The sequence below is a fragment of the Scyliorhinus canicula genome, chromosome 10 (genome assembly GCF_902713615.1).
Source record: "Scyliorhinus canicula chromosome 10, sScyCan1.1, whole genome shotgun sequence".
NCBI classification, from domain to species: Eukaryota; Metazoa; Chordata; class Chondrichthyes; order Carcharhiniformes; family Scyliorhinidae; genus Scyliorhinus; species Scyliorhinus canicula.
Window position 1 is genome coordinate 6943461 of NC_052155.1, and position 24485 is coordinate 6967945.

The 24485-nt window shown below is 46.1% G+C and overlaps 1 protein-coding gene across 1 annotated transcript in view; it reads left to right on the forward strand.

Annotated features, from left to right (window-relative positions):
- The window catches only part of LOC119972901 (transcription initiation factor TFIID subunit 4-like), a 167494-nt gene that overhangs the window by 7279 nt on the left and 135730 nt on the right, over positions 1–24485 (forward strand). The window contains exons 2-8 of the mRNA XM_038810446.1: positions 1753–1901; positions 2013–2126; positions 5002–5121; positions 7955–8077; positions 10449–10538; positions 18945–19154; positions 20477–20612. Of these exons, the coding sequence (XP_038666374.1) occupies positions 1753–1901; positions 2013–2126; positions 5002–5121; positions 7955–8077; positions 10449–10538; positions 18945–19154; positions 20477–20612 (942 nt within the window). The remainder of the gene's footprint in view (positions 1–1752; positions 1902–2012; positions 2127–5001; positions 5122–7954; positions 8078–10448; positions 10539–18944; positions 19155–20476; positions 20613–24485) is intronic.

Genomic DNA, 24485 nt, shown 5'->3' on the forward strand with positions numbered 1-24485 from the left:
GTGGCAGGGCATGTTGAGAGAGTTATTAAAGCACATAGTATTCTAGGTTTTGTTAATGGGGCATTGAGTGCGAGAGTAAGGAGGTCATGTTGAACTTGTATAAGACACTAGTTCAGCCCTGTGTTCAGATATGGGCTCCATACCTGAGGAAGGATGTGAAGACATTGGAGGGTACAGAGGTGATTCACAAAAATGATTCCAGGGATACAGAACTGCAGCTATGAGGATAGATTGGAGAGGTTGGGACTGTTTTTCCTGGAGAAAAGAAGACTGAGGGGAGACTTGATAGCGGTATTCCAGGTCCTGGAAGGTTTGGACAGGCTAAGCACTGAGAAACTGTTCCCTCTCGAGTACATCAAAGGTGCAGCTTCAAAATAACAGACAAATGGAGTAGCAGCGATGTGAAGAAAAATGGTTCCACCCAGAGGATGGGTGGAGTCTGGAACAAACTTCCTGAGAGGGTGGTGGAGGCAGGTTTGATCGAGATAGTCAAAAGAGAATTGGATTGCTTTCTGAAAAGAGAATCTGCGAGGTTAAGGGGATAAGGCAGGAGAGTGGGATTCGGTAGGATGCTCCTTCAATGAGCCAATGCAGACTTGATAGGCTGAATGGCCTCCTGTGCTGTAAAGTTTCTGTGGCTTGAACCCACACCCTTTTTGACTTGACTGGCATAGCCACAGTTTACACTATTAATACTACCTGGTGTATCAAAAAGATCTTTGATTTCCTCAAAAGATCATTGAATGTTTGCCCAGCACAGTTGCCTCCTTTGCTGGCTTAACAGTTGTCTTCTCTACGTCCAGATGCATGATCATTGCACACACTGAAAACGTCTTGAAAAGAAATCCTGACCACAGGCCTGTAGTTCCCATCATCACCTCTGTGACCTTCCTTAAAAAGAGAAAGTGTGACCTGAATTGGCTAGTGTCCCATGCTTATTTGCACATCCAGGTTCCTTGGGGCTCTGAAAAAAGAATTTCCAAAGGTATCTGTAATTTCTTGCTCAACTCTTTCTGGGGCCTGCTACGTATCCAGACCGGTTGGGCCTGCTCTTTGATTTTGCTTGCCCCCACCCCACCCCCCACCCATTCCATTGTTCGAAATAAGTCCAACTCTAGTTGAACGATGTTTTTCAAATCCAGCTCCATTTGGAGGGAGGTGTGCGAAGGCGGATTTGAGATCTCAAAATAAAAAAACAAGTGCCGGAAATATTCCGGCCTGGCAGAATCTGCAGAGGGAGAAGCGCTATTATGAGGACGAGCAGGGGATTATCCCCAAAGTACTGGTGAATATTTATTCAACCAACGTTACTCCAAACAGATTCGTCGATCATTTTATCACACCGCTGTTTGTGGGCGCTCGCTGTGCCCAAGATGGCTATGGAATTTCTCATATCACGACAGTGACTAGACTTAAAAAGGCAGTCGAGCATTTTGAAGCACCCCAAGGTTGTGAAAAGTGCTCTGGTCTTTGTTGCTGGAGCCGATAATGAAAACCTGATGCAGGCAGTTAACTGTGGTGATTGTAAGCCAACCATGATGGCCGTTATTTACATTGTTGGAATACTCCCAATCTGGGGACACGGTAATATAAAAGTTTGCATCTACAGATAGCTGGGTCTGACGAGAGTGACCAAATGACACAGGAGTGCTGCTGGTGCAGGAATGGTGTGAAAAGGAATGAGTTTTCAGCAGTCAAATTCGGTTCCATTTTGTGTGCTGTGTTCGATAACTTGCCTGTGTTGCCTCACAGGTATGGTGCTTGCTCGAAGTGACAGTGGACAGCTAGTGCTAGTTCCACAGAAAGCCATTGCTCAGGCTAAAGCCTGGGCTCAAGGAACTGGAAGCACCTCAACTGCAGTAGCGACGAGCTCACCCTTGGTCCGAATTTCCACCGGACAGGTAAGGGTATTAACATTCCCAGTGATCCAACTTGAGTCGCTGCTGTGTCGGACCTTTTAATATCTCACTGATAATTTTTTTTCTGTGTTGGGGGTGCTGTCGGATAACTAGGTAACTGGGACCCAGAGAATTCCCAATCAAGTGAAGCCCCCTGCTGTCCAGCTGAAGCAATTACAGGCTGGAGGCCAGACAAGTGCGACATCACAACATATCACGGTTATGCAGGTGAGAAGTGTTTCTTTTTTTAAAGGAGACTTGTTAAGAAATAGGAACCGGAATATGCCCCATTGCTCATGGATTGTGCTCTGCTATTCAGTGCAATCATGGCTGATTTACTCCCAACTCCACCTACTGTCTCCATATCTCTTGAGTTCCCCTGTATACCCCAAGATCTCTGATTTTTCTCATACTGAATGACTGAGCATCCACAATATCTCTGGGCAGAGAATTTCAAAGATCCACAACCCTCTTGAGTGAAGAAATTACTCCTTACCTGAGCACAAACTGGCTGACCCCTGCTTTTGAGAATACAATCCTGCTTTCTAAATTCCCCAACCACAGAAACATTCACCCGGCACCCATCCACCCTGTCAAGTGCGATCACCTTTCATTCTTCTCAACTGGAGTGAATGTAGGCCTAGTCAATTTGATTTTCCTCGGGGCCCCCCCCCCCCCCCCCCCCCCCCCCCCCCCCCCCGCTGCTGATTAATTTTGCTGCTGATTAATTTTCCGCGAAGAAGTCGGCGAACGGGTGCTACCTCCGGGCGAACCCGAACGGTGACCCTCTCGAGGCGAACTTGATTTTCTCCAAACAGAGAAAGCTAGCCATGTCCGATAGCCAGGTTTCTGACTTCAGGGGCTTTGAGTCCTTCCAAGCTAATAGTATCCGTCTCCGGGCTACTAGGGAAGCATGGGCCAGAACATCTGCCTCTTTCTCCTGGATTCCTGAGTCTTCCGACACCCTGAAAATCGCCACCTCTGGACTCAGTGCCACCCTTGTTTTTAACACCGTGGACATGACATCTGCAAACCCTGCCAAAATCCCCTGAGCTTCGGACATGCCCAGAACATGTGGACATGGTTCGCTGGTCCACCCACACATTTTGCACACCCGTCTTCCACCCGAAAGAATCTGCTCATCCGGGCCACTGTCATGTGAGCCCAGTGAACAACCTTGAATTGTATCAGGCTGAGCCTGGCGCATGTTGCGGACGCGTTGACTCTACTCAACGTGTCCGCCCATGGACCATCCTCTATCTCTCCTCCCAGCTCCTCCTTGCGCTTCAGCTCCTCGTTCTGCATCTCCTCTGACCCCATAAGTTTCTTGTAAATGTCCGAGACGCTCCCTTCTCCTACCCACCCTCTGGAATCTACCTTGTCCTGAATCCCCCTTAGCGGTAGGAGCGGGAAGGTTGACAGCTGTTTACGTAGGAATCCCCACACCTGCAGATACCTGAATTTGTTTCCCATCGCCAACCCAAACATCTCCTCCAGCGCCCTCATACTCGGCAAGCTCCCCTCTATAAACATATCCCCCATCCTCTCAATCCCCGCTCTCCGCCATATCCGGAAACCCCTCCATCTATACTTCCCGGGACAAACCGGTGAATATTACAGATTGGGGACCAGACCAATGCTCTCTCTGCTCCCACATGTCTCCTCCATTGCCCACAGACTCACAGGGTCGCCACCACCATGGGGCTGGTGGAGTACTGTGCCGGAGGGAACGGCAGAGGGGCAGTTACCAACACCCCCAGACTGGTGCCCTGGCATGAAGCCGCCTCCATACGCTCCCATGCCGATCCCTCCCCCACCACCCACTTCCTGATCATGGCTATATTCGCCGCACAGTAATAGTTACTAAAATTTGGCAGCGCCAGCCCGCCCTCTCCCCGACTCCGCTCAAGCATTACCTTCCTTACCCGCGGGATCTTGCCCGCCCAGACAAAGCCAGAGATCACTTTGTTGCCCCGTTTTAAAAAAGGACCGTGGAATAAAGATGGGGAGACATTGAAGCACGAACAGGAATCTCGAGAGGACCGTCATCTTCACCGTCTGCATCCTCCCAGCTAATGACAAAGGGAGCGCGTCCCATCTCCGAAAATCGTCCTTCATTTGATCTACTAGTCGGGCCAGATTTTCTGCAGCCGGTCCCATTCCCGCGCCACTTGAATACCTAGGTACCTAAAGCTTCCCCCTACTAATCTAAACGACAGCTCCCCCAATCACCCCTCCTGTACCCTCGCCTGGACCGCAAACATCTAAATTCCATCCTTTATAATACCATTTCTTAATTTCTTCCAATCTCTGCATGTTGAGTTTCTGTGAACCATGTACATGGACCTCCAGGTCCCTCTGAATACCCATCTCTCAGTCCTACCATTTTAAAGACAATCTATTTTTATATAGAAAAATGCCTAATGTGTCAAATTCTGAATTATTTTAATGCATTTGCTGCTCTGGTTACAATCAAATTGTGGTAGTATGTAATATACTGTGGAAGAGTGAACATTTCCGGTCTTGACCTTTTCAGTTCTGATGTAAGATCGTTGTCTGATCGTTAACAAACAAGCAATGTTACCTGTGAATTTCTCCTTGCATAATGAAGTTGTGGGGAGGCAGTGGCTTAATGGTAGTGTCAGTGGACTAATGATCCTGAGGCGCAGGGTGATCATCTGGGGTCCCGGGTTCGAATCCCAACCTGGCCGATGGCGAAATTCAAATTCAATAATAATCTGGAATGAAAAGTCTGATAATGACCATGAAACCATTGCCGGTTATCATAAAAATCCACCCGGTTCACTCATGTCCTTTAGGGAAGGAAATCTGCTGGCCTGGTCTGGGTGCAGATCCACAGCAACGTGGATCTGCCCCTCTGAAATGGGTCGACCAAACCACTCATTTGGTCACTTGGAGGGGAACTTTCAAGTGGTGCTGTTCCCATGCATGAGCTAACAATTATTCTGCTTCTTTGTGATGAACATACCTTTGTTTCTTGATCATTTGTCTATAAAAATGTATTTCTAATAAGAAATATTAATTATACAGCATGGTACGTGCATCAGCTTTTAATTGCAACTTTATTTTTAATATCATTAAGCCGCAGACTGCGGGTTCGGTGATTGCACCAAAGGCCACATCAACAGTTGTCCAGAAGCAAGCATCGGTGCCAGCAGACCGTTCAGCCACTGTGCCCATTGTACAGCCCAGCGCGTCACCGGTAAGACTTTGAAGTGAATCAAAATTGAAGGCGGGGAGGGGGTGGGGTTTGTATTTGTATGTTTTTCTTCACCAGTGGACATCAGAATGTGCTTTGAAGCCAATTAAGCTGTTTTGAAGTTTTTGTTTATTCGTTCACAGGGTATACATTTTGCTGACCAGGCCAGCATTTATTTCCCATCTGTCATTGCTCTTGAGAATGTGGTGGTGGGGGCAGCACGGTGGCGCACTGGTTAGCACTGCGGCCTCACGGCGCCGAGGTCCCAGGTTCAATCCTGGCTCTGGGTCGCTGTCCATGTGGAGTTTGCACATTCTTCCCGTGTTTGCGTGGGTTTCATCCCCACAACCCAAACATATGCAGGGTAGGTGGATTGGCCACGCTAAATCCCCCCTTCATTGCAAAATAATGAATTGGGTGTTGAGAATGTGGTGGTGAACCAATGCAGTCCATGTGGTGCAGGTGCACCCACAGTGCTGTTGGGGAGGGATTTCTACGAGTGAGTCATCGACAGTGAAGGAATGTCCAATATAAATATATCCAAGTCAGGATGATGTGTGGCTTGGAGGGGAACTTCCAGATGGTGGTGCTCCCATGTATCTGCTGCCCCTTGTCCTTCAAGGTGGTAGCAGTCATGAGTTTGGAAGATGCTGCCGAAGAAACCTTGTTGAGTTGCTGCAGTACATCTTGTAGATGCTACATACTGCTGCCACTGTGTCGGGAGTGGAGAGTGAGAATACTTGATGGAGTGCCAATCAAGTGGGCTGCTTTGTCCTGGATGGTGCCGAGCTTCTTGAGTGTTGTTGGAGCTGCACTCATCCAGGCAAGTGGAGAGTATTCCATCCCACTCCTGACTTGTGCCTTGTAGATGGTGGACAGGCTTTGGGAAGTTAGCAGGCGAGTTCCTTGCTGCAGGTATCCGAACCTCTGACTTGCTCTTGTGACCACAGTATTTAAAAAAAATTTAGAATGCCCAATTCATTTTTCCAAGGGGCAATTTAGCGTGGCCAATCCACCTAACCTGCACATCTTTGGGTTGTGGGGGCGAAACCCACGCAAACACAGGGAAAATGTGCAACCTCCACACGGAGACTGACCCAGAGCCGGGATCGAACCTGGGGCCTCAGAGCCATGAGACAGCAGTGCTAACCACCGTGCTGCCCTTGCCCACAGTATTTATATAGTTAATGCAGTTCAGTTTCTGGTTAATGGTAAACCCCACCCTCTGTCCACTGTCCAGGATGTTTATAGTGGGGGAGTCAGCGACAGCAATGCCATTGAATTTCAAGGGTTGATGGTTAGATTCTCTCTTGTTGGAGATGGTCATTGGCTGGCACTTGTGTGGCATGAATGTTACTTGTCAGCCCAAGCCTGGACATTGTCCAGGTGTTGCTGAATTTGGACATGGACTGTTTCAGTGTCTCAGGAGTCGTGAATGGTGCTGAACATTGTGCAGTCATCAGCAAACATCCCCACTTCTCATCTTGTGATGGAGGGAATGTCATTGATAAAGCAACCAAGATGGTTGAGCCGAGGACACTACCCTGAGGAACTCCTGCGGTGATGTCTTGGAGCTGAGACGACTGCCTTCAAATAAAACAACCAGCTTCCTTTGTGCCAGCCATGACTCTGATCAGCAGCCCTTCTCCCTAATTCCCAATGACCCAGTTTTGCTCGGGCTCGTTGACACCACACTTAGTGAAATGTGGCCTTGATGTCAAGGGAGTCATTCTCCCCTCACCCATGGAGTTCGGCTCTTTTGTCCGTGTTTGAACTAAGGCTGCAATGAGGTCAGGAGCTGAGTGGACCTGGCGGAACCCAAACTAAATGTCAGTTAACAGATTATTGCTAAACAAGTGCTGATTAATAGCATTGTTGATGTCTCCTTACATCACTTTAACATCCTCTTGGTATCCACCCGATCAAATACCCTCAGGACTTTGTAGGTTTCTATAAGGTCACCTCTCATTCTTCTAAACTTCAATGGGTTGTAGGCCCAACCTCGTCAACCTTCCTCATAAGACAAGCCCCTCATCCTAGGAATGAGTCAAGTCAACCTTCTCTGTTTAAATGCAGTTATATCTTCTATCAAATAGGAGACCAAGGCTGCAGACAGTATTCCAAATGCGGCTTCATCAAGGTCCTGTACAGCTGCGGTAAAACCTCTGCACTTTTATATTCCATTCCCCTTGCAACAAACACCTTAATAACTTGTTGTATCTAGAGACACAGAATATTACGATTACAGAAGAGAGGCCCATCAAGTCTGCACTGACAAAACTGCGCTAAATCTACACAAATCCTACTTCCTAGGCACTTGGGTCCTGGCCTCGAATGTTACGATATTTTAAGTGCTCATAAGTGCATTGTTAAATGTTGAGGTTTCTCACCTCTACTACCCTCCCAGCAGTGAATTCCAGACTCTTGTCACCTTCTACGTGAAAACATGTTTCCTCAAATCCTCTCTCGACCTCCTGCCCCTCACCTTAAAATGATACCCCCTTGTTATTAACCCTTCAACTAACCTGCATACTAACTTTGTGATCCGTGTCCCAAGTCACCCAGATGCCTCTACCATCAAGTTCTGCAATCCATCTCGATTTAAGTAGTGCAGTGCTTTTGGCCTGTGAGGTTTGAATTATGAGGATAGGTTGCATAAACTTGACTGGTATTCACTTGCATGTTGAAAATAAAGGGGTGATCAAATAGAGGTGTTTAAGATGATTTCTGGATTGAGAAGAGCAATAATTCCTCTGCTGGGGGAATCGAGAACAAGGTATTTTGCCAAGGATTCCCCCTCTTCAATTTGTCTTAATACTGTTGAATGTTTTTGTAGGAAACTTTGGAAAATGTGAAGAAATGCAAGAACTTCCTTGCAACATTAATTAAATTGGCTTCCAGTGGATCCCACTCACCACAAATGTCATGTAATGTGAAGACTTTAGTGCAAAAACTACTGGTAAGATGAGTTTCCCTTTAACATTTGACACTGCTTCTTTGTGGCAACTGTTCAGCAGATAAATAATTTATAATTTTAACATTGCTGAAAAGAGAGACATGTTTTAATGACACAGCTGATGGTAAACGTCGGGTTATTCTAAATCACAGAAGGGAAGCTTGAAACAATTGCCCTCCACTTTTTTGTTTGCAATTTGTTATAATGTGAGGGAAGGTTTGAAAGCAAGAGAATGATGTCCCAGGCATTTTGTGATTATTACAGATGAAATAAATGTTAACCAATAAAATAACATAAAGTAGAAATACCCTCAACTAAGACAACTATTATGCACAGTTGTAGGGGGGGTTTAAATAAAATCTAATCTCACCTGTGTTGCGACTCACGGTTGTATGGGGCTGGAATTGACCACATGCTAGCCCAGGGTGTCGTGACAGTCGATTTGCACTCTAATCTTAAGTGCTTTCTAGGGTCCTACCATTCATAGTGCAATTTTTTGCCATGTTAGTCTCCTCCAAGTCCATTACCTCACATTTTTCCAGGTTGAATTCTACTTGTCACTGCCCAGCCCATATGGCCAGTCCATTGATATCCTCCTGCAGCCTATGGCTATCGCCCTCCCTATTTACCACCCTGCCAATTTTCATGTTATCAGTGAACTTTTTGATCATACCCCGTACATTTAAATCTGAATCATTAGTGTACACTAATAGCAGGAGCCCCATTCCTGAGCACCGCAGAACCCAATTGGAACCAGACCTCCAGTCGCAGAAACATCCCTGACCCTCTGCTTCCTGCCTCATGGCCAATTTTGGATCCAATGTGCCATTTTGCCTTAGATCCCATGGGCCCTTGACCAGCCTGCCATGAGGCACCTTAGCAAAAGCCTGGCTAAAGTCCATATAGACCACATCAAACGCATTGCCCTTAACAGCACTCCTGGTTACCTCCCCAAAAGATTTGATTAAATTAATCAGGCACGACCTTTGCTTACGAAATCAATGCTGACTATCCCAAGTAATTGTGTCTATCCAAATGCAGATATATTCTGTCGCTCAGAATTCTTCCAGTAACGTCCCCACCACCTATGGTTAGACTGACTGGCCTATAATTGCCTGGTCTTACTCTCATTTTTAATAATGGGACAATGCTAGCTGTTCTCCAGTCCTCTTTTCTAAAAATAAATTTAGAATACCCAATTATTTTTTTCCCAATTAAGGGGCAATTTAGCATTATCAATCCACCTAACCTCATCTTTGGGTTGTGGGGGTGAAACCCACACAGATACGGGGAGAATGTGAAAACTCCACACAGACAGTGACCCGGGGCCGGATCGAACCAGGGTTCTCAGTGCCATAGACAGCAGTGCTAACCACCGTGCCACACTGTCCTCCAGTCCCCTGACACCTCTCCTGTGGCCACAGATGATTTGAACATTACTGTTAGTTCCCCTGATGTCTCCTCCATTGCCTCCCGTTTTGGCCTGGGATACATCTTATCTGGCCCTGTGGATTTATCCACTTTTAAGGCTGCTATACCTGCTACAAACCTCCTCCTCTCTGTTAATATCTCTAATACTTCACAGTTCTCCATCGTAATGTCTACATCTGCGTCGACCTTGTACAAACCCATTATATTCTGTTCCCCATTGCCAGCTTGCCTTCGGTAAGCATCTGCCTGCAGTGTTGCTGGGCATATCAACATACCAGCGTAACAAAACTGCCCATGCCTTAAGCCGCTTGCGTTTTCCTCATGGTGCTTAAAATATGTAACAGGCAGAAAATAGCAATTTTTTGACTTTCCCCTGATACCCCCATGTTATCACTATTTTCTGACATTGCCGAAGCTTTTCACCTTACACTCATGAGGAAAAACAGAGAGTTCCAGCTGAATCTATACGTTCATACACAAGGACCTGTTCTCTGCAAACAAAAGGAATGTGTTCAAGCCTTGTCCCTTATTTTAATTACCTGGGGAGCCTGTTGGTTTCTCCACTGCAATGCCCCGACCAATCAGTTGACTTGTCGACCAGTCAGCACCTTTTTTTTCCCCCTGTAGTATGAATTCAAATCAGCGACTGCAGAGCTGTCTTCAAAGCAGGGCTCCCTATCTAACTTTTTACTCTGCTATAGGTGGGAAGCTTGAATAAACTTGACTATCACTGAGGTTGTTTCATCGCACGTCCAACATACTGACCGATTTGTAGAATTTGCGTGGTGCCGCTCAGACAGCTGCAGTCCACCAAATCTCCATGTTATTGCCATTCAGCATTCTTGGTAAAATGATCAATACATCCGAGCAAGGCTTTCGGCAATTTATTATGCTGTACTCGGGCGTTTGTTACAATTGTGCAATGCAATCTGTTCTCCTTCAGGATGGGAAGATGGAAGTAGAAGAATTCACAAACCAGTTGTACAAAGAACTCAAGTCTTCACCACAGCCTTACCTTGTGCCTTTTCTTAAGGTAACTATGTGTTAACTTGCTATAATGTGCAGATTTCAAAGCTAGAAACTGTTAGATTACACTTCAGTTACGTGGATAGATTGGCGAAGCTGGGACTGTTCTCCTTGGAGCAGAGAAGTTCGAGAGCAGATTTGATCAAGGGGTCTGGGCAGAGTAAATATGGGAGAAACTGCTCTTATTAGTGGAAGGCACAAGAACCAAAGGATATCGGTTTTAATATGAAGAAAAAACTATTTTTGCAGCGAGTGAGTAGGGCAGCACGGTAGCATTGTGGTTAGCACAATGGCTTCACAGCTCCAGGGTCCCAGGTTCGATTCCGGCTTGGGTCACTGTCTGTGCGGAGTCTGCACATCCTCCCCGTGTGTGCGTGGGTTTCCTCCGGGTGCTCCGGTTTCCTCCCACAGTCCAAAGATGTGCAGGTTAGGTGGATTGGCCATGATAAATTGCCCTTAGTGTCCAAAATTGCCCTTAGTGTTGGGTGGGGTTACTGGGTTATGGGGATAGGGTGGAGGTGTTGAACTTGGGTAGGGTGCTCTTTCCAAGAGCCGGTGCAGACTCAATGGGCTGAATGGCCTCCTTCTGCACTGTAAATTCTATGATCTTCTATGATCTATGATCTGGAATGGACTGATGAGTGTGTGTGTGGTGGAGGGAGGTTTAATCATGACATTGCAAAGAGAATTGAATCATTATCTGAAAATTATTGCGATCCCAGACCAGACCCCAACAGTTGCTAGAATACCAGACAAATCCCAATATTTTATTTAATTGGTCAGACTGTGAGGAAAAGATACTTAGCTCTGAGAGTGACTCCAAGCACAAATACGGATATGGTAGATTAAAAAGACAAACAGTATTACTAATTATAATATAAAGAAAATAGCTTACAATTACCAGTTAAACAATGCGTAACAATGAACTGAAGGGGCAGCAATGTGGCACAGTGGGTTAGCCCTGCTGCCTCGCAGCGCCGAGGTCCCAGGTTCGATCCCGGCTCTGGGTTACTGCCCGTGTGGAGTTTGCACGTTCTCCCCATGTTTGCATGCGTTTCGCCCCCACAACACAAAGCTGTGCAGGGTAGGTGGATTGGCCATGCGAAATTGCCCCTTAATTGGAAAAAATGAATTGGGTGCACTAAATTTATTTTTAAAAAATGAAATGAAACCCTCCTAACTGATATTTTGTTTTTCAATTTAGAGTACCCAATTCATTATTTTCCAATTAAGGCGCAATTTAACATGTTCAATTCACCTATCTTGCACATCTTTGGGTTGTGGGGGCGAAACCCACGCAAACATGGGAAGAATGTGCAAACTCCACACGGACAGTGACCCAGAGCCGGGATCGAACCTGGGACCTTGGCGCCGTGAGACTGCAGTGCTACCACTGCGCCACCGTGCTGCCTTCCAACTGATATTTTTATCTCCACTCAAGCAAAACCCATCTCACTTCCCCATCCACTTTCAAATACAGTCAGCAAACACAGGGTTACTTGGCAAACATTGGATAGAGATCTTTTGAGACTATTTGAAGAGAGAGATCTGGGCCCTGTCAGGATAATGACTGTCATCTTCAGAAACTGCATCTCTTCTCGCCTTCCAACCAAACCTTTTTTTGTAAATACTTTTAGATTACCTAATTCTTTTTTTTTTCAATTTAAGGGACAATTTGCCGTGACCAATCCACCTACCATGCTCATCTTTTGCGTTGTGGGCATGCGACCCACGCAAACACGGGGAGAATGTGCAAACTCCACGCGGACATTGGGCCGGGATCGAACCCGGGTTCTCAGCACTGTGAGGCAGCAGTGGTAACCACTGCGCCGCCCGACCTTCCAACCAAGCCTAATCTTTGCCTGTCTGCTGGAGACCTGGTACAGCCCTAGCTTCTCCCATTAGTTTCATCATCCTTATCCTTATTAAGCTAAACCCAATGTTTCCCCAGGGAACTAACTTTATAAAACCAACTTCCGTTAGTCCAACTTTTATGATGCTTTAATTGCACCTCTGTCTCCAGAAAGCCTGCTCTCTTTCAAACCAGGATCCTTAAAAACATGACTACAGCAGTCACATACTAATCCAGGTTTTTAACCCTTACTGCACCAAATGCATATATCATATACCCAAAATTCCTTCATTCATCACATGACGTAAGTTGGCAGGGCAAGGGGTGTGGGCGTGGCATCAGGTGAGTTGCTCTTGCCAAGAACAAACATTAACACGATGGGCTGAATGGCTGCCTCCTGTGCTGTAGTCATTTACTGATCATCTAGCTTTCATTGTACATTGGTTCATTTGCCATATCAGCTTAAAACAAATTTGGTTAGGATTCAGAAAGCGATGTGTGATAAGGTGATGGATATAAATTGTGTAGTAACTTCCAGATGAAAACTAGACACGTGCTTAGAAGGGAAAAAAATTACAGGGATATGTGAAAGTAGAAACTTAGGAGTCGACCATTCTGCCCCCTTGAACCTTCTGTATCATTTAACTGGATCATGGCTGATCTTCTACCTCAGCGCCATCTTTCCGCACTGTCCCATATGCCTTAATGTCATTGGTATCTAGAAATCTGTCAACTTCTGCTTGGTGGTTACACATTCCCTTCCTGCCTCTGGTGTCCTCACCTGTGGTGCGGCCACCCCTCTATTGGTGTTGTCTACGATACCCTCCGCCTTGTGGATGCTCCACAGTGTCCCCAATCGCTCCTCCAGCTCCAAAACCTGGCTTCCCAGGAGCTGCAGCTGGAGGCAGTTTCTGCACATATGCTGGCCCCAGGGACTGGAAATGTTCCTGGCTTCCAGTCCCCGTGGCCACAAATGTGAGGTTACCCATTTTGGTAGGAATAATAGCAAAAGGGATTATTATTTAAATGATAAAATATTAAAACATGCTGCTGTGCAGAGGGACCTGGGTGTGCTAGTGCAGGAGTCGCAAAAAGTTGGTTTACAGGTGCAACAGGTGATTAAGAAGGCAAATGGAATTTTGTCCTTCATTGCTAGAGGGATGGAGTTTAAGACTAGGGAGGTTATGTTGCAATTGTATAAGGTGTTAGTGAGGCCACACCTGGAGTATTGTGTTCAGTTTTGGTCTCCTTGCCTGAGAAAGGACGTACTGGCGCTGGAGGGTGTGCAGAGGAGATTCACTAGGTTAATCCCAGAGCTGAGGGGGTTGGATTACGAGGAGGGGTTGAGTAGACTGGGACAGTACTCTGGAATCTAGAAGGATGAGGGGGGATCTTAGCAAAACATATAAAATTATGAAGGGAATAGATAAGACAGATGTGGGCAGGTTGCTTCCACTGAGAGGTGAAAGCAGAACTAGGGGGCATAGCCTCAAAATAAGGGGAAGTAGATTTAGGACCGAGTTTAGGAGGAACTTCTTCACCTAAAGTGTTGTGAATCTGTGGAATTCCCTGCCCAGTGAAACAGTTGAAGCTCCTTCATTAAGTGTTTTTAAGATAACGATATATAGTTTTTTTGAAGAATAAAGGGATTAAGGGTTATGGAGTTCTGGCCGGAAAGTGAAGCTGAGCCCACAAACCATCAGCCATGATCTCATTGAATGGCGGAGCAGGCTCGAAGGGCCAGATGACCTACTCCTGCTCCTAGTTCTTATGTTCCAACATTGAACAGGAGGAGCACAACGCAGCTTTGAGCGCTCGTGCCATGACATACCCCTTTTATTTAAACCTTTTGGAAGAGACTTAAATTCAATTACTCCCTAGCTCTTCGTCTCTGGTTCCTGTTATTGCAGAATAAGAGCATACGAACAAGGAGCAGGAGTAGGCCATCTGCCCCCTCGAGCCTGCTCTGCCATTCAATAAGATATTGCCAGATCTTTTTGTGGACTCAGCTCCACTTACCCAGCCGCTCACCATAACCCTTAATTCCTTCACTGTTCAGAAATCTATCTACCTACCTTTGCCTTCAAAACATTCAACGAGGTTGCCTCAACTGCTTCACTGGGCAGGGAATTCCCCCGATTCACAACCCTCTGGGTGAAGAAGTTCCTCCTCAACTTGGTCCTAAATCTGCTCCCCCTTGTCTTGAGACTATGCCCCAAGTTCTAGTTTCACCCACCAGTGGAAACCACCTCCCTGCTTCTATCTCATCGATTCCCCTCATAATTTTCTGTTTCTATCAGATACCCCTCATTCTTCTAAATTCCAATGAGCATGGGCCAAGTCTACTCAGCCTCTCCTCATAAGCCGATCCTCTCAACTCCAGAATCAGCCTAGTGAATATCCTCTGCATCCCCTCCAGTGCCAGTGCATCCTTTCTCAAGTAAGGAGACCAAAACTGTACACAGTACTCCAGGTGTGGCCTCACCAGTACCCGATACAGCTATATAAATTGTGAACAATTGCAGACCCAATACTGATCCCTGAGTCACACCTCTAGCCTTCTGATCGCTGACCAGAAAATCTCCCATTTATCCCCACTCTTTGCTTTCTGTCAGTTAACCAATCCTCTATCCATGCTAATACATTACCCGTAACACCGTGCACCGTTATCTTATGCAGCAGCCTTTTGTGCGTCACCTTGTCGAATGTCTTCTGGAAATCCACATCCAGCAAATTTTGGTAAATTGCCACAAGCGCATTTACTATTTCCCCCGCCATCTCCTTTAGTAGCCTGGAATATAGCCCTTACAAGCTTTGGACCACAAAATATAAACTTTACAAACTATAAATGATTAAAAATAGTAAATACTTAATGACCGTACTTACCCAGTCAGCTGCCTCCACTCGCTCGTGTCATGTTTGAACCCTGATGTCAACTCCGGATGTCCCAGCCCTGAACTACCACTCTGCTCTTAGTCTCGTGCTTTCTTTTGCTCTTTTATCCTGCCTGCTCCGCTCTCCAAACTTTTCCATTCTCTTTTCAAGCATCCCTTGCACGGTGGTCAGCACTGCTACCTCACTGTGCCAGGGACCCGGGTTCAATTCTGTCCTCGGTTCACTGTCTGTGTGGAGTTTGCAGTTTCTCCTCGTTTCTGCGTGGGTTTCCTCTGGTTTCCTCCCACAGTCTAAAGATGTCCAGGTGAGGTGGGTTGGCCATGATCAATTGCCCCATAGTTTCCAAAAGGTTAGGTGGGGTTACTGGGTTACAGGAATGGGATGGAGTCATGGGCTTAAGAAGGGTGCTTTTTCGAAGGGCTGGTGCAGACCCGATAGGCTGAATGGACTCTTTCTGTAGTGTAAATTCTATGATGTATGATCTAATAGCTTTGAATACTGTTGCTACCTGCTCTGCCACAGCTTGCTCATCTTTTTCCTGCATTTTTAATTCCGATGGCTTTAACTCATCTCTAACTGCCATTAACTACTTATTTTCAACCTGATGTTCCAATGTCTTTTCACACTTGGCAGGCTGCGTTCCTGACTCTGGGCACATCTTGATTTGAAAATGCAGCAGGCAACAATTAATTCCTTTAAGTCACTCACCTTTTTCAGTACAACTTAAGTTTAAACAGTCTCTGGGTGACTATTGTGGAGATTTGCTTAATTTTTAGGTTGAGGGTCAGGAAATGTTAGTTTTAGAATCCAACCCCCATCCATTTCACTTTTTGAGAGGAAGTTCACAACTGGTTAGATTTCCTTCAGTCTGCAGATGTGGGCATCGCTGGCGAGATCAGCATTTGTTGCCCTGAGAAGTTGTTGTGGTGAGTCACCTTGAACCGCTGCAGACGTGGCTCAGCTAAGGACATTAGTGGATCAGTTGTAGTCTGAAGAAATATCTGATTGCTTTGTGGTCACTTGGGGTGGGGGAGTCTAAATTCAGATAGTTTAATCGCCATAATGAGATTTGACCATCTGTTCCCTGGATGCTTCGTCCCAGGAGGGCAGCAGGATGATGGAAGAGCAAGCTCTGGGTGCATGGGCTATTCCGTGGGTGCTTTTTGATTTCAGTCTGGTCGAGTGTCTCAGTACCTGCTCAGAGGCAGCAGAGAGCACTGTTTGCACAGCTCATGGAGAACAGTACCATAAGCATCTATCGTACTGCTGAAACAGCGCTGCTGTTCCTGCAGTTGATCCAGGCGCAAGTGAGGCAGAGGGAAATTTAACAAACGCTCAAATTTTGCATCTCGTTCTAAATCTGAAAATGTGATTAGTTTTGAAGAGGTGAGAAATACAAAGCACAGTTACGTAATATGTATTCCTAAACGTTACTCACTCCGTGCACTAGCCGTTAGCAACCGATTTAATACACCTCTCCACTAGGAACACGCTGGAGGAATGTAATCCATGATAGGCACATGGGGGCAGAAATAGGCCACTCAGCCCCGTGAGCCTGTTGCGCCACGCAGTGAGATCATGGCTGATCTGTATCTGAACTCCATTCACTCACTTTGGTCCCATGTTCCTTATTACCCTTGGGCTAGCAAATATCTTGGTGTCTGAATTAAAATTGTTTTTGGTGGGGGAGTGTTCCACATTTTTATCGTTGTTTGCACGCAGGATTATTTTATCCCCTCTGGCTCTGAGTGCATGGTTATGTCCCTTTGGCTTACTTTCTCCCAGCAGTAGGAGAACGTTTGTCTGCATCTGCCCTTTCAAGAGTCCTCAAGAGCGAGGACCGAGCCTGCTCACCTTACAGTCAGACCCTGGCTGTGCTGATTGTTGCATCAACTCCACTTTCCTGTCTGCCCCCCATAACCCTCTACTCCCCTGTCAATCAAAAATCTAACTGCCTAACTTTGCCTTGAATATATTCAATGGCCCAGCTTCTCCCGGGTAGCGAATTCTACAGACTATCAGCTCCCTCAATAAATATTCCTCATTTTGAAACCGTGCCCCTTTGTTCCAGATTCCCCCGCAAGGAGCAACATCCTTTCAGCATCTACTCTGTTTTATGTTTCAATAAAATCACCTCTTATTCCTCCAAGCTCCAGTGCTTATGGGCGGTACGGGTGCACAGTGGTTAGCACTGTTGCTTCACAGCTCCAGGGTCCCAGGTTCGATTCCCGGCTTGGGTCACTGTCTGTGCGGAGTCTGCGTGTTCTCCCCGTGTCTGCGTGGGTTTCCTCCCACAAGTCCCAAAAGAGACGTGCTTGTTAGGTGAATTGGACATTCTGAATTCTCCCTCAGTGTACCCGAACAGACGTCGGAGTGTGGAGACTAGGGGCTTTTCATAGTAACTTCATTGCAGTGTTAATGTAAGCCTACCAGTGACACAAATAAAGATTATTATAATAAAGATTATTATTATTAACGGACCAACCTGTACTACCTTTCCCCAAGGTACTCCTCCGTCCCAGGAATCAGTTGTGAATCTTCTCTGAACTGCAAATAATTATGTCCAAAATCTGAAAGTCCATATCAAATTGCCCCTCAACCTAAATGGGGGCAGCACGGTGGCACAGTGGTTAGCATTGCTGCCTACGGCGCTGAGGACCAGGTTTGGAATCCCAGTCCTGGGTCACACTCCGTGTGGAGTTTGCATATTCTCCCCGTGTCTGCGTGGGTTTCACCACCACAACCCAAAAGATATGCAGGATAGGTGGATTGGCCACACTAAATTGCCCCTTAATTGAAAAAAAATAATTGGGTATGCTAGACTAAGCCTAGTTTATGTAATCTCACCTCATAAATTAAACCCTGGAGGTCTTTTGCGGATGGATGTGGCGAAGAGATGACTTTGAGTACAGGAAGAATTTTAATTTATCTCAGCCCTATTTTGAGTGCAGCCACTGGTTAAGCAAATGCAGCAGCCAGCTTGTACACAGCAAGATCCCATAGACAGCAAGTGGCTGAGAATACAAGTGACCTCGGACGCCTTACGATGTTAAGGTTTTACAGTAAAGACCTGCCATTTGCAGGGATCGCGTCCCCACAGAACCCTGCAAATGGCCAAATTGCTGACGAGGCATATACTTCACAACGGGAGTCAATTGGAGAGGATCCAGCCATCCTAAAACTGACATGCATAAAGGCTCAAAGGGGCAATAAAAACTGTTTCAGTAAAGATAACTTTACTGCAGAAAGTGTTTACAAAAGCTAGTAAAATGTAAAAAATTATCATAATTGCTGTACTTTGAGAGTGGAGGTGGACTGCGGCTCTCCGCCTCGCTGCCAGGGGCGCCCTCGCTGCCGGTGTGGGGGGGGGGGGGGGGGGGGGGGCTCGCTGCCTGGGGGAGGGGGTAGGCTGGATTCAGCACATACGCCCTGGATAGCTCTTTTAAAAACAATTGGTTTGCCGTTTCTTCTCTCCTTGTATATTTTCTAAAGATGACTTCTATTTTAGATTTTTAAAACTGGGGCCTGCAGTGGGCGAACCGGTGCTCCAGAGACTGAGAGCGGATAAGTTCCTAAACTGTTGCGTCATTCTTGCCCGGTTCTGCAAGGGTTCCATTTAAAGGAAAACTATTTTGTAAACACCTTGCGTTTTTCAATTTTCCCCAGCGAAGTTTACCTGCCTTGCGGAGGTTGATGCCGAACTCCCAGGCTTTCATTCAACAGTGCCTACAGAAACCTGCAACTCCAGCCTCTACCCTTGCAGTTGTATCTGGAGCATCGAAACAAGCCAACCCAGGGCAGGCAACAAAGACCATGACAGTAATGAGTGCTTCACAGCAGGCAAAAGTCCTGCAGACCTTGCCATCGCCACAGGTGGTAAGAAACAAACACGTTCCTGTTGTACACTAATGCCAGTATGTGTGTTGTTGGAACTGCTGGTTGGAAAGGTGGTGGTGTAATGGAGTTGCCACTGAATTAGTAATCCAGACACCCAGGGTAATGTTCTGGGCGTCTGCTTTCAAATCCACCAATGTAGATTAAATTTGAAATCAATCTTTTATAAATCTGGAAACAAAAAGCCCAATGATGACCACAAAACCATTGTCGATTGTCATTTTAAAAAAACAATCTGATCCACTCAAGTCCTTTAGGAAGTCTGTCATCTTTCCCTGGCTTTGGGTACCCTACCTGTGACTCAAGATTCACAGCAATATGGTTAACTGTTAAGCTCCCTCTGAACTGGCCTAACAAGCCACTCAGTTCGAGGGCAGTTGAGGTTGGGCAATAAATGCTGACAGCACTCGCAGTCCATGAATGAATAAAAAAACGTTAGAAACCCCTTTGTGCAATTAAGATTATATGGACTTAAAAGGCTTAAATTTAATTTCATATATGAAAGTGTGGGGGGGGGGGGGGGATGTAGAATTGGGCATCTTGTTAAAAAGGAAAAAGTTATCTCTTGTCTGGAAAGAGCAGGGGAGTGGTAATTATAGAATCATAGAATTTACAGTGCCGAAGGAAGCCATTCGGCCCATCGAGTTTGCACTAGCGCTTGGAAAGAGCAGCCAACCCAAGCCCACGCCTCCACCCTATCCCAGTAACCCCATCTAACCTTTATGGACACTGGCAATGTAGCATGGCCAATCCACCTAACCTGCACATCTTTGGACTGTGGGAGGAAACCGGATCACCCGGAGGAAACTCACGCAGACATGGGGAAAATGTGCAGACTCCGCACAGACAGTGACCCAGCGGGGAATCGAACCTGGGACCCTGGAGCGGTGAAGCAGCTGTGCTAGCCACTGTGCTGCCCTGGGCTAATTGGCCAGCTCTTCCAAAGAGGTGGCAGAGACGAGATGGGGCCAATGGCTTATTGTCCTTTTGTTTTCTACCTTTGTGTAAAGTAATCTAGTAAATGTTTTTATTTGTTGTAGGGAGGTGGGCATCACTGACTAGGCCAGCATTTACTACCCATCCCTAACTGCCCCTTGAGAAGGTGGTGATTTAAAATCTGTACATTTACATAGATGTAATATCAGGCCAGATGTGAAGTAATTGTGCCAGACTATTTATTGTGTTCCTGATGTTGTAGAGAACCTATTAAAGCAATAGAGAGTGTTGTATAAAGGAGATTTTCTGGACAGCTGCAGAACCAAGCTTGCCTGCTTGCTAGCTCCTATAATTTGCTTCACTTGTAGGTCGTCCAACAGTCCGGAGTACTTATAAAGTCGCAAGGAAGCACGCTGCCAAGGACTCAAACAGTGACGTTGCAAAGAACCCCCAACCATATCATTGTGCCTGTATCACAAAATCAGGTCAAAGAAACTCAAGCAGGTGAGGACATGTGTGAAAATCAATATTAAATAATGACACAAATTTTGCTGGTGTCATTGTTCTTCACTTGTTTACCTGTTCAACATGTCACACACTGTTGAGCTGTTTCTGCTGTTATTTCTATTACATGAACAGAGAGAAAATGAAGTCTAAATGGTTCCACCATGATTAAATGATCCTGCAATGCACCAACCTGTGGTGTCATGGACTGAAGGGTGTTGAGTTTGATGGTGTCCCAGTTTTCAGGTTTCTGATGCCTGCTGTATTGCTGCGAAGGGACCTTGTGCAAGAGTGGCCGTGCCTGCATCCTTGGAGTTCACTGTGCCTGGCTGCAAATGACATGCCTCAAAAGGGGCTAAAAAGGAACAGAGATTTTTTAATTCACTTGCGTGATGTGGGCGTCACTGGCTAGGCCAGCATTTATTGCCAAACCTAGTTGCCCTTCGGAAGGTGGTGGTGAGCTGCCTTGAACTGCTGCAGTCACAGAGGTGTGGTTACACCCATAGTGCTGTTAGGGAGGGCGTTCCAGGATTTTGACCCAGCGACAGTGAAGGAATGGTGATTGAATTTTCACGTCAGGATGGTGAGTGTCTTGGGAGGTGAACCTCAAGGTGGTGGGTTCCCAGGTATCTGCTGCCCTTGTCCTTCTGGGTGGCTGTGGTTGTGGGTTTGGAAGGTGCTGCCTCACGAGCCTTGGTGAGTTCCTGCAGCGCATCTTGTAGATGGTACACACGGCTGACACTTTGTCAGCACGGAGGGGTTGAATGTTTGTGGAAGAACTGTTTTGTCGTGGATGGCGTTGAGCTTCTTGAGTGCTGTTGGAGCTGCACTCATCCAGGCAAGTGGAGAGTATTCCATCGCACTCCTGACTTGTTATTCTTGGCGCAAAGAGTATTGAAGGAAGATTTGACAGATGTGCAATATTATCACAGGTTTCGATAAGGTCAACAAAGAAAAGCTGTTCCCATTAGCTGATGGTGCAAGGAGCTTCTGAAGGGCAACTCGGGATGGGCAATGAATGCTGGCCGAGCCAGCGATACCCACATCATGTAAATGAATAGAAAACCTGATGGAGTTAAAGCTTTGGGGAAGAAAGGGGGGGTAGGGTGGAGAAGGAATGTGCGAGAGAACTTTTTTATGCAGCAAGTGGTAATGACCTGGAACGCACTGCCTATGAAAGTGGTGGAAGCAGGGGCAATGAAGAATGTCACTGTTTAAAAATAAGGGGTCGCCTCATTAAGTCCCTGGGACTCTCTTCCTCAAAACGCAGTGGAAGCAGAGTGTTTGAATATTTTTATACCAGAGCTTGATAGATTCTTGATAAACAAGCGGGTGGACGGTTATCAGGGGTAGATGGAAGGTTACAACCCTGTCAACCATGGTCTTGTTGAAAGAGAAGAGAAGGGAGTTTTAATAATGGGAAATGAGGAAATGGCTGAGGAACTGAACAGGTTTTTTGGGTCGGTCTTCACAGTGGAAGACACAAATAACATGCCAGCGACTGATAGAAATGAGGCTATGACAGGTGAGGACCTTGAGAGGATTTTTATCACTAAGGAGGGAGTGATGGGCAAGCTAATGGGGCTAAAGGTAGACAAGTCTCCTGGCCCTGATGGAATGCATCCCAGAGTGCTAAAAGAGATGGCTAGGGAAATTGCAGATGCACTAGTGATAATTTACCGAAATTCACTAGACTCTGGGGTGGTCCCGGTGGATTGGAAATTAGCAAACGTGACACCACTGTTTAAAAAAGGAGGTAGGCAGAAAGCAGGAAATTGTAGGCCAGTGAGTTTAACTTCGGTAATAGGGAAGATGCTGGAATCTATCATCAAGGAAGAAATTGCGAGGCATCTGGATAGAAATTGTCCCATTGGGCAGACGCAGCATGGGTTCGTTAAAGGCAGGTCATGCCTAACTAATTTAGTGAAATTTTGAGGACATTACCAGTGCAGTAGATAACGGGGAGCCGATGGATGTGGTATATCTGGATTTCCAGAAAGCCTTTGACAAGGTGCCACACAAAAGGTTGCTGCATAAGATAAAGATGCATAGCATTAAGGGTAAAGTAGTAGCATGGATAGAGGATTGGTTAATTAATAGAAAGCAAAGAGTTGGGATAAATGGGTGTTTCTCTGGTTGGCAATCAGTAGCTAGTGGTGTCCCTCAGGGATCCGTGTTGGGCCCACAATTGTTCACAATTTACATTGATGATTTGGAGTTGGGGACCAAGGGCAATGTGTCCAAGTTTGCAGATGACACTAAGATGAGTGGTAAAGCGAAAAGTGCAGAGGATACTGGAAGTCTGCAGAGGGATTTGGATAGGTTAAGTGAATGGGCTCGGGTCTGGCAGATGGAATACAATGTTGACAAATGTGAGGTTATCCATTTTGGTAGGAATAACAGCAAACGGGATTATTATTTAAACGATAAAATATTAAAGCATGCCGCTGTTCAGAGAGACTTGGGTGTGCTAGTGCATGAGTCACAGAAGGTTGGTTTACAAGTGCAACAGGTGATTAAGAAGGCAAATGGAATTTTGTCCTTCATTGCTAGAGGGATGGAGTTTAAGACTAGGGAGGTTATGTTGCAATTGTATAAGGTGTTAGTGCGGCCACACCTGGAGTATTGTGTTCAGTTTTGGTCTCCTTACTTGAGAAAGGACGTACTGGCGCTGGAAGGTGTGCAGAGGAGATTCACTAGGTTAATCCCAGACCTGAAGGGGTTGGATTATGAGGAGAGGTTGAGTAGACTGGGACTGTACTCGTGGAATTTAGAAGGATGAGGGGGATCTTATAGAAACATTTAAAATTATGAAGGGAATAGATAGGATAGATGCGGGCAGGTTGTTTCCACTGGCGGGTGACAGCAGAACTAGGGGGCATAGCCTCAAAATAAGGGGAAGTAGATTTAGGACTGAGTTTAGGAGGAACTTCTTCACCCAAAGGGTTGTGAATCTATGGAATTCCTTGCCCAGTGAAGCAGTTGAGGCTCCTTCATTACATGTTTTTAAGGTAAAGATAGATAGTTTTTTGAAGAATAAAGGGATTAAGGGTTATGGTGTTCGGGCCGGAAAGTGGAGCTGAGTCCACAAAAGATCAGCCATGATCTAATTGAATGGCGGAGCAGGCTCGAGGGGCCAAATGGCCTACTCCTGCTCCTAGTTCTTATGTTCTTATGAAAGGAAGAGCAGGCTCGCGTGGCCTACTCTGTTCCTAATTCAAATGTTTGCATGTAATTGAGGGAAATACACCTGCAGTGTTACAGTGGGGGAATGGAACCAACCAAATTTGCTCTCCAGAGCTGGCATGTACTCAATGGGCCAAAGATCTGGCTTGCTAAAAATGGACTCTGACTCTTCTCCCAGGCTTCCCCACTCGTGTCCCAAGTGATGCATGTTTTTTGATGTTTCAAGCTTGGCTTAGTGCTTTAATGATTTTGGAACATTTTCCTGTTCTGTTCATGATTTGACATTAATGACGTGGTGCTTGGTAAAACTGGGCATAATTTCGAAGTTTGCAGGTGGTGTGAAGTTCAGAAATGTAAACAATGAGAAAGGTGCTAAGAGTGCATCATAGAATCTCTACAGTTTGCACATTCTCCCCGTGTCTGCGTGAGTTTCACCCCCACAACCCAAAGATGTGAAGGCTAGATGGATTTGCCACGCTAAATTGCCCCTTAATTGGAAAAAAATAATTGGGTACTCTAAATTTATATTTTTAAAAAAGAATCTCAACAGTGCAGAAGGAGGCCATTTGGCCCATCAAATCTGCACCGACCCTTGGAAAGAGCACCCCACCCAGGCCCATGCCCTGACCCTATCCCCATAACCCAGCCTCACCTTTTGGACACTAAGGGGGCAATTTAGCCAGTCTG